At 41.1% G+C, this 14,152-nt stretch overlaps 1 protein-coding gene across 4 annotated transcripts in view; it reads left to right on the top strand.

The window, feature by feature from the left end:
* The window catches only part of PALM2AKAP2 (PALM2 and AKAP2 fusion), a 497,146-nt gene that overhangs the window by 202,798 nt on the left and 280,196 nt on the right, over positions 1–14,152 (top strand). For all 4 annotated transcript variants that reach the window (XM_061163447.1, XM_061163445.1, XM_061163448.1 and 1 more), the window contains one exon: positions 8,799–8,879. In XM_061163447.1, coding sequence (XP_061019430.1) covers positions 8,799–8,879 — 81 coding nt within the window. The remainder of the gene's footprint in view (positions 1–8,798; positions 8,880–14,152) is intronic.

Raw genomic sequence — 14,152 nt, 5'->3', positions numbered from 1 at the left:
GGAAAGGAAGCACTGTCGCTCTGCCTCTCACAGCCTTCCTGCTCAGCTTCTTCCCTCTCTCACTATTTCTCAGAGACTCAGTGTGGACCCCTCCCCCAGCCACCCCCTAGCATTCCCCGAAACCTGGGTTGCAGCCCAAGAGAGAAAAGGGAGTCTTCCTGAAGCTGCAACAGGGTGGACACAGGCTTTCTAACTCCTTCTAATGCTGGTCTTCCCATCATATTTATTAACCACCTTTGAACAGATTGTCCTGTGTTCTATACAGGAGTGCCTTACTACACTAAGAGTTTGTAGTTTCATCGTGTTGCAATACTTCCAGGAAACACTTGCCAGGAAAATACATAATTTGCAGAAAGATGATGAAAGTGGTTTGCTAGGCCTCCCAGATCGTGGAAAGATCTGGAAATCCTCCTAATGGATTGAGATCACTTCATTCCAAATGTCTCTTGAGGCACATTCCCCCTGAATAGTTTGCTACTGTCAGCTCATTATGCTTTCCCTGGAATTTCTATTTCTCTCAGCCTTTCTCCCCAAAATGAGCTTTCCGTGATTTTTTTCTCAGAATGAGCTTTTTAAAACTTTTCCTTTATGCAGAGCAATAAGGGTCTATTCCATGCGGGCTAACAGAAAGACACTTCCGGTTTTTTTTTTTTTTTTTTTTGAGTATTATTTGGTCTTTTTTTTTTTTTTTCCTATTTATTTATTTATCTTTTTTTATTAGTTGGAGGCTAATTACTTCACAACATTTCAGTGGGTTTTGTCATACATTGACATGAATCAGCCATAGATTTACACGTATTCCCCATCCCGATCCCCCCTCCCACCTCCCTCTCCACCCGATTCCTCTGGGTCTTCCCAGTGCACCAGGCCCGAGCACTTGTCTCATGCATCCCAGCTGGGCTGGTGATCTGTTTCACCATAGATAATATACATGCTGTTCTTTTGAAACATCCCACCCTCACCTTCTCCCACAGAGTTCAAAAGTCTGTTCTGTATTTCTGTGTCTCTTTTTCTGTTTTGCATATAGGGTTATCGTTACCATCTTTCTAAATTCCATATATATGTGTTAGTATGTTGTAATGTTCTTTATCTTTCTGGCTTACTTCACTCTGTATAAGGGGCTCCAGTTTCATCCATCTCATTAGGGCTGATTCAAATGAATTCTTTTTAATAGCTGAGTAATATTCCATGGTGTATATGTACCACAGCTTCCTTATCCATTCATCTGCTGATGGGCATCTAGGTTGCTTCCATGTCCTGGCTATTATAAACAGTGCTGCGATGAACATTGGGGTGCACGTGTCTCTTTCAGATCAAAATGGATTAAAGATCTAAATGTAAGACCAGAAACTATAAAACTCCTAGAGGAGAACATAGGCAAAACACTCTCCGACATAAATCACAGCAAGATCCTCTATGGATCTTGGAATATTGGAAATAAAAGCAAAACTAAACAAATGGGACCTAATGAAACTTAAAAGCTTTTGCACTACAAAGGAAACTATAAGTAAGGTGAAAAGACAGCCCTCAGATTGGGAGAAAATAATAGCAAATGAAGAAACAGACAAAGGATTAATCTCAAAAATATACAAGCAACTCCTGCAGCTCAATTCCAGAAAAATAAATGACCCAATCAAAAAATGGGCCAAAGAACTAAACAGACATTTCTCCAAAGAAGACATACAGATGGCTAACAAACACATGAAAAGATGCTCAACATCACTCATTATCAGAGAAATGCAAATCAAAACCACAATGAGGTACCATTACACGCCAGTCAGGATGGCTGCTATCCAAAAGTCTACAAGCAATAAATGCTGGAGAGGGTGAGGAGAAAAGGGAACCCTCTTACACTGTTGGTGGGAATGCAAACTAGTACAGCCGCTATGGAAAACAGTGTGGAGATTCCTTAAAAAACTGGAAATAGAACTGCCATATGACCCAGCAATCCCACTTCTGGGCATACACACTGAGGAAACCAGATCTGAAAGGGACACTTCCGGTTTTGTGGACTTAAGGCTCATGTGTTTTCAGTGTTTCAGTTTTACTGCCATTGAAATCATGAGTGCAGGTTTATGATGTTTTTGACTAAGGGATCTGGACAAACAGAAACATGATGGGAGAACAGTGTCTCATTCAGAGATCCTTACTGAGTGTCTGTTACATGTCTCACTCTAGACTTTGGAGATGCGTGGGCCAAGATCCTTGTCCTCTAGGAGCCCATAGTTTGGTAGGAAGAGAAGATGTGTAAACAGTTAAGTACATAAAGTCCTAAAATGCTCAGGGTACTAAAGTGGAAAGATCTATAGTTCATGAAAGGAAGAAAGAAGGAAAGGGTGATGAATTCTATTTGGATGGAGCAGAAAAGGTTTCTGTAATTTTCAGAACTCATTGAGTTGCAAGTGACAGAAACACCACTCAAACTAGCATAAGCAGAAGGGAGATTTATGAGTGTATGTAATTTAGGAAGCCCACGAATGGTTCTAGCTTCATGTGCAACTAGATCTGGGACTTAGACAGTGTCACTCGGATCCACCTTTTTCTGTCTTCGAGCTCTGCCTCTCTGTCTCTACAGATTAATCTTTCTCCAGCATGGATGTATTTCTTCCATGTGGCTTGGGAAAACTGCCACTCAGACATCGTCCTGGCTTGACCTTAGTGAAAAGGGAGCTTTTCTCTCCTGGGATTCACGTGTCTATCCCTAGAAATGTCTCTTCTGGGTTCTGCTTCAGTCATTTAGTTGCTCCTTGGACCAGTCCCTATTGGAACAGGATAAGGTAGTTCAATTGTCCTAACCTATGTCACACACAAGTTCTTGTGGCAGGGATGAGTCGGGCTATATGTGACTGACTGTGTCTGGCATTTCCATCAATGCCATTTACAGTGAGGGTAGGTGGGTTCTCCAAAGAAAGGAAGACTGGTCAGGTGGTCACTCTAGCTTCATGGATATTTAAGCTGGTTGTCATGGAGAAAAGGCTTTTGTCAGATGAAGGAGTGAGTGAAATCCATTACTGTTAGAGGGAGCAGTAAGAGCAAAATCAGGAAGGCTTGAACCCACCTGGCAAATCAGGAAACTTAAGATCATGTGTTGAGGTTGGAGCATATGGTTGGCAGGTGGCGGGCAGGCATGGCTTGAGATGAAACTGAGATAAAGAGGGGCTTCTTGGCCACTGGAAGGAACTTAACTATTTGCACTGTAGGCAGTGGGAGACATCCTGGGATTTTAGGCCAGGGATGGAAGTAGTCAGATTTCTATTTTAAAATATTACTGTGGCAGCAAAACAGAGGGTGCCTTGCTCAGAGCCAAGACTCAGGGACAGGAAGACTAGTGAGGAAATCACTGCGGTAATCCAGATGGCCAGAGGATATAAACAGTTCAGCACTGTGGAGTGCTGACGTAGAGGAGTCTGCATGTGGGGGTGCGGAGGTAAACGAGGGAGGATTAAGGTTGTAATGTTACAGTGGGGAAGGGGAAGGTGTGCAAAGTGACAAGCAGAAGCATCAGGACTTGGTGAGTGTCTAGAATAAACCAGATTTCCGATTGGGATGATGTAATTTTCTGAGATGAAGAATACAGAAGGAGCAGATGTGAGAGCAGGGCAGGAGGGCTGGCCAACAGGATGACTCAGGGGTTTGGTTTGAGGGGCTGGATATGAACAGTTGGCAGTTGGATATGGAAATTTGGAACTCAGAGGAGAAATCTAGGCTGAAAATATAGATCTGATAGTTATCTATACTGATATTATATAGGTTGTGTAGCTGTTGAGAGTAAAGGAAATCATGTAGACGAAATGTCTACATTTAGACATTTGAGAAGAAGTGAGAAGAGGGCCCAAGAGCTAGTGGTTTTGCCTTGATTAAGGGAAGGAGAAGTCTGGGAAGCAGTGGGCTAGCCAGGTGCGATGCATGGCCTGGCCCAAGTAAACGTGCAATAGGAAGTCAGCAGTGACCTCCTTGAGCGTGCTGTGCTGTGACTCATGTCTGATCTGTACACGTGCGGATTGCACATCTTACCTCTTGTCCGGTTGGGAGTGACTTTAAGACCTAACTCCATCTCTGTGGAAGGGGTCATCAAAGACTCCCCACAATAGTCATGGACGCAAAAGTGTTCTTGTGCTGGGACCAAGCCCAGAGTCTTCATCAGATAGAACACAGGTGAGAAGAGGCTGATGTCCAGTTGTATATGTTAACAACTCTTGGGTTTCTGGCTTCAGCCCAATACTTAATTTCCAAAGGGAAGATATGAATACGGAATAGATGGGAAAGCAGCCCCTTCCCTCTGTTACCTGTTCCTGCATCAACACCGTCTGTGTGGCTCAAAGCCAAGACACCACACTGCCTCAGCCCCGATTAGTCCTGAGCCTCATCAGTTCTCTCTGCGTTGGTCCTTTACTTTTCAACCTGATTGGAACAGCTTTGAGCTAGGATGGGCCTGTTAGTTTATCCATCTCCACTGTACCCCAGGGTGAACGTAGCATCCTCCTAAAATGTTTTTTAATTGTATTTTTTAGCTGAAATATAGTTTATTTCCAGTGTTGTATTAATTTCTGGTGTATAGAAAAATTATTTGGTTATATATATATATATTCTTTTTCATCTTCTTGTCTATTATGGTTTATCTCAGGATGTTGAATATAGTTCCCTGTGCTAAACAGTAGAGCCTTGTTTATCCATTCTATATGTAATAGTTTGCATCTGCTAATCCCAAACTCCCATACCCTGGCAATCCATCCCTTCCCCTCCCCAGGCCCCCTAGGCAAGCACAAGTCTACTGTCTATGTCTGGACTCCGTTTTGTGAATAAATTCATTTGTCATATTTAACATCTCACATATAAATGATATCATATGGTATTTTTCTTTCTCGTTCTGACTTATTTCACTTAGTATGATACTCTCTGGGCTTACCCATGTTTTATCCCTTTTCATGGCTGAGTAGTATTCCATTGTGGGGCTTCCCAAGTGGCTCAGTGGTAAAGAATCTGCCTGCCAGCAGATTGGGTTGGGAAGATTCCCTGGAGAAGGGAAATCCCATGGACAGTGGAGCCTGGTGGGCTACAGTCCATGGTTTGCAAAGAGTTGGACACAACTTAGCAACTAAACAAGTATTCTGTTGTGTGTATGTGTGTATATATATATATATATATATGTATATATATATATATGCTGCTGCTGCTAAGTCACATCAGTTGTATACACACACACACACACACACATCTTCTTTATCCATTCATCTGTCAGTGGACATTTAGATTGTTTCCATGCCTTAACTACTGTAAACAGTGCTGCTATGAACACTGGGGTGGCATGTATCTTTTTAACTTATAGTTTTGTCTGGATATATGCCCAGGAGCGGGATTACTGGATCATAAGGTAACTCTATTTTTAGTTTTTTGAGAAACTTCCAGACTATTTTCCATAGTGGCTGCACCAGTGTACATTCCCACTTACAGTGTAAGACATCTTCCTAAGACATTTAGTGATCTTCTCATCCAGAGGTCGGGAAACTCCGACCATGGGCTAAGTCTGGTCCACCACCTGTGTTTGTCAATGAAGGCTCATTAGAACAGACATGTGCATTTATTTATAGGTTGTCTACAGCTATTTTTGCACTGCAATGGCTGCATTGTGTAGCTACAACAAGGACTGTATATTCCACAAAAGCTAAAATGTTTGCTATGTTGCCATTTACAGGAAATGTGTTCTAACCCCTATTAATCCATCCTTTACACTAGTGCAAGATGGTGTTCCTAAAATGACGTTTCACCATATTACTCTCTGGATTAGAACCCACAATGATGTTACATTGTTCATATAATAAAATCCAAACTTCTTGGCCTGGCATCCAAGGTCTCAGAGGTCTCTACTAAAGGCAAGCCCTGCACCTCAGTTTTATTTCCTTTCTATTTCCATATCTCTGGAATATGCAGTGTGTTTCACCCCTGCTCACACATTCCCTGGAATGTACTGCTGATTCACTATACCTACCTAATTCCTACCTTGGTTTATTCATTAAAGAACTAACTTAAAGTCATGCATCTTTCACGATCATATCTGTTCACAGTGACCACTAGTGAGTCTACCTATATTAAGGTTCACTGCCTGTACCATCTGGTGATATTTCTTCTGTTCAAACATCGTTCATCAATATGATGGATGGCAACTTGCAGTGAGAACTTTACATGAACAAAGACTCAGAGGTGGGAAAGCCTAGGGAAGATTTGCAAATGACCAGATCTGTAATTAGAACACCACCAGGCTCCTCTGTCCATGGAATTCTCCAGGCAAGAATACTGGTGTGGGTAGCCATTCCCCTCTTCAGGGGATCTTTCCAACCCAGGGATTGGGTCTCCTGCATTGTAGGCAGATTCTTTACCATCTAAGCCACCAGGGAAGCCCTTGTCCATTCAGTTTCCTCTAATGAAATGCCATAGAATGGGTGGCTTATAAACAACAGATTTTTTTTACTCACAGCCCTAAGAAATATTAGAAGTCTAAGATCAAGGCACCCATTGATTTGGTCTCTAGTAGGGGTCTACTCCATGATTCACAGGAAGCCCTTATCTCAGTGTGTTTTTGCATAGTGGAAGGAATGAAAGAGCTCTCTGGGTTCTCTTTGTAAGAGCACTGACCCCATTCACAAGCCCCACCTTTATGACCTAATCACCTACTGAAGGTCCCACCTCCTAATACCATCATCACCTTGGGGGTTAAGTTTCAATATAGGAATTTTGGGGGAGAATGCAAACATTCAGTCTGTAACATACACAGCACTCAGTTAACATGTATTTATTATTATTATTTTATTTTTGGGTCTTCATTGCTGTGGGGCTTTTCTCTAGTTGCAGGAGTGTAGGCTTCTCATTGCAGTGGCTTCTCTTGTTGTGGAACATGGGCTCTAGGACTCGTGAGCTTCAGTAGTTTTGGCACATGGGCTTATTAATGGCAACTTCGGATGGCAGCCCACTTCAGGATTCTTGCCGTGATAATCCCATGGACAGAGGAGCCTGGTGGGCTACAGTCCATGGGGTTGCCAAGCGTTGGCCACAACTGAGTGACTGAGCGTGCATGTATGCAAATATACCTTGATAGCCCATGGGAATAGAAGATAAAGTCCAGTAAACTTACTCTTGAGAAATCCTAGAATATAGAGATAGTGGTTCTAGACGTCTTTGCTTGATCATGTAGTACCTTTGAGATGCTGGACAGGTGGGTTCTTATCATTGGTCTTTCTTTTCCCGTCTACCTCCACATATTGTGTATTCTTGGACGTCCTCTGGGATTAAGCCGCATCGATGATGCACCATGGATTGGAGCTCTTTGGTAAATAATAAGTTCCTAGAATGTTCTCAGGTCTCACAGGAGATTATGTCCCTGACTTGGATATTATGTCCCAGTGGCTTGAAATTATAAACTACTATTTCTTCAAAGTCTGTGCATTACACAGAAGAGCTTGGTTATAACAAATTATTGCTGTGTTGATTTGAACAGCAGTGGTACAATCACATCCACAGAAACATCGCAATTGCATGAAATTAAAGGTTCCCTTCACACAGAGCAGGACAACCAGGCTCTACATTTTTGTCTTCTTCAGGATGTGGCTGTTGTGTGAAACGCAATTATATCTTGTCTAACAAGTTTCCCCCTGCTTATGTGAATAAAAGGAAATAGTCTAGTGCAGTAAATGTGTCAGTAAACCACACCCTTATGCACTTTGGAGACAAACTATTAACCATGTAAGCTATCATAAGGGCAGGCCTTTCTATAAGAATAGAAATTAATCACCTTTATGTGATGTTTATTGTTTCTATTTGATATGTATAGAGAAGAAAAATACAAAGTGTACACTCCAGTGAAACAGTTATGCTCTGAATACAAGGGAAATACATTCTTTTAAAAAGCCATCTCTAGGTATTGTCTAGAAGTAAATATGTGACAGTAAGTGTAATGGCAAATAATATTTATTGAGCATTTACTATGTGCCCGGTCACTGTTCTATGTCCTTTACATGTATCATTATCAGTGCCCCAGCTATATGGTTTAGGTACGGTTCTTATCTTCTCTTTATTCCAGAGAAGACTTAGACCTAGGGAGGTAAAAGAACTTGTCCGAGGTCACACAGGTAACAAATAGGAAAGCTGGGAATTGGACCCAGGCAGCCCAAGTCCAGACTTCACATTGACCATAACCTGAGTGAGCCTTTGCCCACATGAAATGCTCCCTCCAAGAGGAGCTTAAACAAAGACCACCCATCTAATTTGCATTGTTTGGTCGGTCCAGCTGGATGATTTGTCCTACAAAATTTGAAATTGCATGGCATTATTTATATGTAGGGTTTCGGTAACAGGAATCTAAGCCCAGAATTTCCCATGGTTTTATTCTCTCATCTTTGCAGTTGAGAACAACCTCTAATCTTCACAGTTGAGACATTTTTATTCTTTGTCTCTAAATTAACACCGCACAGAACATGACTGTGTGTGTGTGTGTGTGTGTGTGTGTGTGTGTGTGTGTGTGTGTGTGTGTGTGTGTGTGTAGAAGCTGCTTTCTTCTGGATTAAATTGTTGCAGCTTGGCTGAGTGAGGAGAATTCTCCCACTCACTGAGCCCACAGCAGACATGTTAGGAGAAGGCTGCTGCTTACAACACACCCAGACCCGGAGGGGCAGGTGACAAGGGTGTGCGCCCAGCATCTCTGGAAGGGTCTCTGCAGATGTGTACCGCCGCTGCTGCTTCCTGCCGTCAGATTCCCGGAGCCAACACCCACCCACTCTTACAGCCTCTCTCTCTCTTTTATTTTCAAGGAAAAAAGAAAGAGGCAGACGGAGATAGAAGGCAAGCGCCAAGAGCTGGACGAGCAGATACTTCTGCTGCAGCATTCCAAGGTAAGCAGCTGATCCCTCGAACCTGTCTGTTATTAGACATGCAGATCACACGCCAGAGAGCCGGGCAGAGCCTGCCCCGGGTGAAGGCGCTGCCGAGGGCTGCCCCAGCCCTTTTTCATTCAGTCAGGAAACCATCCCTGGGCTGTTCTTGTGAATTTCTCAAATTCAGGGCATTGTTACACAGCGTTCCGATTTCTGCAAGCCTGATGAGATGATAGGGTGCCTGTGGATGGGTTTAGGGAGGTGGGGTGTGCCTCTGAACTGTGGTGGTTATGTATAGAAATTGGAGGAGAATTTCCACATGGTGGGTGAGGCAGAGTTCCGGGGCTATATCTCTAATCCATAGGTGCTGTATGTGTGTGTGTGCATGCATGCAGAGGTTCTCAAAGATACATCTAACATAGTGCTCTTTATTAAATTCAAAATATCAATCTTTTCTTTCTTGATATGGAGGAGAGGGAGATCAGAGCAGTGTGGTCTGGTAAAAGAGCAATGCTGTGCATGCCGGATTATGTATGTGTTTTATTTCTACTTTAATAGTTTTCAAAGTGTCCTGTTAGAGTACTGTCAAAAGATAGCATTGAAATGATTTGACTTGGTTGCTTTTCATTGCACCACGGGGAAGAGAGAGATGCTTATTTATTTATTTTTCTTTAAAACATAATGCACTTAAGCATTATAATTGATGGCAGCCCAGGAGAAAGCTCTATCACCGTCACAGGGACTCCACCGGCTGCAGAACGTTGCTTTCTGCAGGCTCAGAGAATAGTGTGACCAGTGGCCAGCGGGGTGGTGCTGCTGGCTTTTCACTGCCCCTGGCTTTTTGAGAAAAGGCTTCTCCTGCTCACCCCAAGTTGCTGTGACATTGCACATAGAGAAATTGGATCGCTCAGAGGGCTAGTTGGGAAGGTGGGGCTGACTCTCTGGGTGATGCTAGATGTGGATTATTAGGATTTTCTTTTTTTTTTTTTAGCAAGAGGAACCTTTACAGTTGCATTTCCCATTCTTTTCTAGAAGACAAGGTTGTGCTAAATGAATCCTCAGAATGAAATCATCAGCAACATGATTTTAAATAGCAACATGACCTAAATCTGCTTCCCATATTTATCAGTTCACCGTTAACTTGAACTAGAGAAAAGGGTTTAAAAGGAAAAAAAGCACGATAGTGAACATTGCCTTTTTCTCTCTTACTGCTTATCATGTGAATCCATTTATGGACTTTTCCTTGTAGGAAGCTTTGCATCTGTGCTGTATGCCACTTTTTTTTCCTTACCATGTTCCTCAGGGAGGGCTGTGGGCCAAAGTTAGCATCTTCTTTTTACAGAGAGGTGTGGCTTGAGCTTACTTCATAGAACCAAGTGAATTGTTCAAGGTCAATCTGGACAGAGCTGGGTCTCTGGCTCAGAGTGCAGTCAACTCACTCCTGATAAGAGACCAAAATTTACTAAACCTCAGTGAATTCTTGCTTCAAAGGTGAACTTTTGAATAAGAATACTGAAAGAAAGAGAGGATGTTTTTGACTAGACAGATTTCTCTCCTCTTTCAGCTCAGTGAAGTTCTTTGCATCTGCATTCCTTGAATCAAAAGTCAGGCAATAAACATATGTCAGAAGATCAAGTTTCTTTTGTCTCACCTCTCATCTTTCTGGGTGTCAAATAAGATACCAAGGATTCATTCATTGCTGATCCAGTCCAATGTTGCAGTGTTTATTTCATATTTCATCTGTCCATTATCCATCCACCCATTCATCCAATCAATAAAAATAACAGTACAAATGATTTAGTATTGCATATGAAAGCAGTGAGATTCCTGCAAAGACTTGGAGACAAGGGAATAAGATAGTTCTCTGTGGTTATCCTGGTAAAATTATCACACAGTTGATGAGATTGACTATTTGAGGAAATACATGGCACTTTAACCAAGGTTACCTTGCCCATATCTGGGGAGAAAGGATTGGAAATGATAGAAATTTAATGATGGAGAGACCAATGCACTATACTTTTCTCTTACTGGGGAAAACCTCTATAGACAGAGTGGGAGTGGACCACTAGCCTTGAACAACAAAAAAAGAAAGCTCAGAGATCTCCAATGTGGTTTATCAGGTGTTACGCTGGAGAGAGATGCCAGCTCTGGAAGGTCTCGAGTTTCTATGCCCTGGTGAGATTGGGTGAGGACAGTCACTAGCCTCGCTGCAACACAGGTGGAACCTGCTTCATGACTGCCTCTCTTTGTTCCTGGTCCACCCTCCCCAAAATAATGGAGTTATTTTACTATGAGGAAGGTGGTGCTTGACTGAGAGATATGATCACTGCAGGCACCAGAAAGGAATAGCTTCTACTTTAAATCAGTTAACTGTGCACTGACCTTAAATAGCATGAGTCACCTTCCCTGTGATCGCTCATTTTGGAGCTTGGCAGCCTCACCCCTGGATGGTAGTACATTCATTGAGGTTATAGTTCCCCCTGGGCTCTTGGTGGAGACCCAGCCAGCATCCTGCTGGCAACGCAGCAGCATGTCATCCCTTTGTCCATCATCAATGGTGACTACTCAAGAATAGTCATCACTGGGACTTCCCTGGTAGTCCAGTCTTTAAGACTTTACCTTCTAAGGCAGGGGTGCAGGTTTGATTCCTGGGATCCCACATGCCTCAAGGCCAAAAAAAAAAAAAAAAACCAGCATAAAACAGAAGCAATATTGTAACAAATTCAATAAATTTTTTTAAAAATAATAGTCATCATTTTTTTTCAATGCCTAATGTGTGTGTGATACTTTAAATACATCCCCTCAATAATGACACCAAAGTAGATACTACTCCCCCTGGGTTATGTGAGAAAACAAACTGGTGAGATCAAGTAGCTTGCCCAAGAACATAGAAACTCTCAGTGGGGGAGCTCAGTTGAACCCCAGGACTGTCTCCATAATCATGCTTTCCCCAGGAGACTGTTTTCTTCAAATGAAATAATTTGTCTGGAGAGACATCAATTGTGGTCCTCAGTGTCTCTTTTACTCTAAATATATTTTCATGGGCTCTGGTAAGTTTGGACCATGTGGAGATATGCTGCAGTGATGATTGGTAGTTTCTTGAAGTAGAAAATAGGTCAGTAATTACTATTTATTTTACCATTTTTCAAAATCCCAGATATGCTCTTAGGAAAAAAATAATCTCAGTGCAAATTTAAATGGAAAAACATTAGAATTTGATTTCATTTTTATTAATATATAATTCTCATTATCAAAGTCTTTGGATGCTTATTCTTATGCCATGAAATAGAATTATTTAGACATTCACTGGTCTCTTGTCAAAGCAAATAAATAGAATGCAAGGCAATCATGTTGATACTTGTATATTTGATTAATATGCTTGTTAATTGCAATAGTTAGGGTTATATAGTAACTCCACAATATGAAATATCATTACTTTCTATATGAGTGACAAGCAAATTCTATAAGGCAATGAAGGACGTGTTGAAATATTAGCTGCTACAACCCACTGATTAGGAAACCTCTGGGTACCTTGAGGTCCTGGCCAAATTAAACTCAGATTTCTTTTTATAAGATCCTTAGATTTATTGAGTATCTAATATTTGTGGTTAAGAATTTCTAAAAAATGCTCATGTATGGGACCAGCAAGCAATTTTAATAGATGTATTCTTTTTCCTGATTATAAAAGAAGAAGTGTGTAATCATTTCAAGAGTGAAATTTAAAAGTACAGGAAAATATAAAGCAAAAACTTATCAATTATCTGCTTACCACCCAGATATGACCCAATATATTTTTATAGAATAAGTTATGGAACTCTTACTATAGGCCTCATCAGCCTGAGAGTAAAATGAAATTACATTAACATTAGTATCCAAAATACATTAGCTTTGATCTCTGTTTTGATTTTTATATATGGGCTCTTTGAAGTTCTCCTACAAAAGTTTATAATTTGTGTGAACTCACATCTAACATTCACTTTACAACTTCTGACCTTGATGTTGACCTTGGAAAGAACATCTCCATCTTGAACACTTAACCTATGATGTTTCTTCTACTTCAGTAGTTTGTCGATTAAAATCTAGAATGTATTTTCCTATAAGGAACAAGGTAGGAATAACTTTACTTTTCAGTGATGGTGAGGCGGTGGCCTCAACATGATTTATTGATAAATTTTTCCCCACAGATTTAAATGTCTTCTTTGTCATATACATATTTCTCACTTACACTCAAATCCGCCATTTCTGAATTCTTTTTATTCCATTAATCTGCCATTCCTGTGTTAATTTCATTCTCTTTAATCCCTCTAGCCATTTAATATGTGATAATATTTCATGCAGCAAGAGCCATCACTATTCTTCTTTTGAAAAATTGTCTTGGCTTTTAACTCCATGGACACAATTACTTATTTTTATTGTTTTTATTATGTAACTTGTGATCATGTGAGTTTAAAACAGTAAATCAACTATTGGATTGTACCAGACAGACTGAATTTAATATTCCTTTTGCCCCTTGGTTGAATTGCCTGAGATTTGTCTATTTCACTGGGCATGTCAAGGTTCCAGCCACAGCAAGCCCTCAGTACGGATTGCCACGTGAATCCTTTTGGGACTGTCCCATTTATAAAGGTTTGTATGGCACATTGGCAGGGTCAGCATCCAATTGCTCATAACCACATCTTCAGTATGTAAGCTGCCTTTGAATTATTTATTCATGAGCAGGAACACTGACTAGAGTTTTCTTCTAAATCCAAGCTATGAAAAACCATATTTTTTATGTTTAAAAAACCACAGCCTTTTCTCTCCAGAAGACTGAATGAAAAAACAAAGACAGACTTGAGACCCTGTGAGATGTTTATTATCAACACTCCAAGGTCATTTGCTGAGAAGCCTGAAGGTATCAGGAGCCTTGCCTGCAAAGACATTACGATTGTGTCTCTCACAATTGTGAACCATTCAAACTAATTTTAGACTTTTCTTGGTTTTTAGTCTATGAAAAGCCAAGTTCAAATTTGAAAATATTGACCAGGCAGGCAGGGTACATGGTGTAAAGGAACTTGTAATGTCAGAACACCTCTGGAAAACCGAATTCCCTGAGACCGGCCCATGGTCTTGTTCTGTTAGATCCCCTCTTCCTGTCCCCTAGGGGGATACAACTCAGCCGGCAAGACAGCCACCAGCATATACAAACTGCACCACAAGCTTTCACACCTGATTTTATATTATTAAACAATGCCCCATAAATTTTAAGTACTTTTTTACGGAGTACTTTTTAATCTTTTAAAAAGAACGCA

Source organism: Dama dama, chromosome 16 (genome assembly GCF_033118175.1).
Source record: "Dama dama isolate Ldn47 chromosome 16, ASM3311817v1, whole genome shotgun sequence".
Taxonomy (NCBI): Eukaryota; Metazoa; Chordata; class Mammalia; order Artiodactyla; family Cervidae; genus Dama; species Dama dama.
This window is presented reverse-complemented; position numbering and strand designations above follow the sequence as displayed.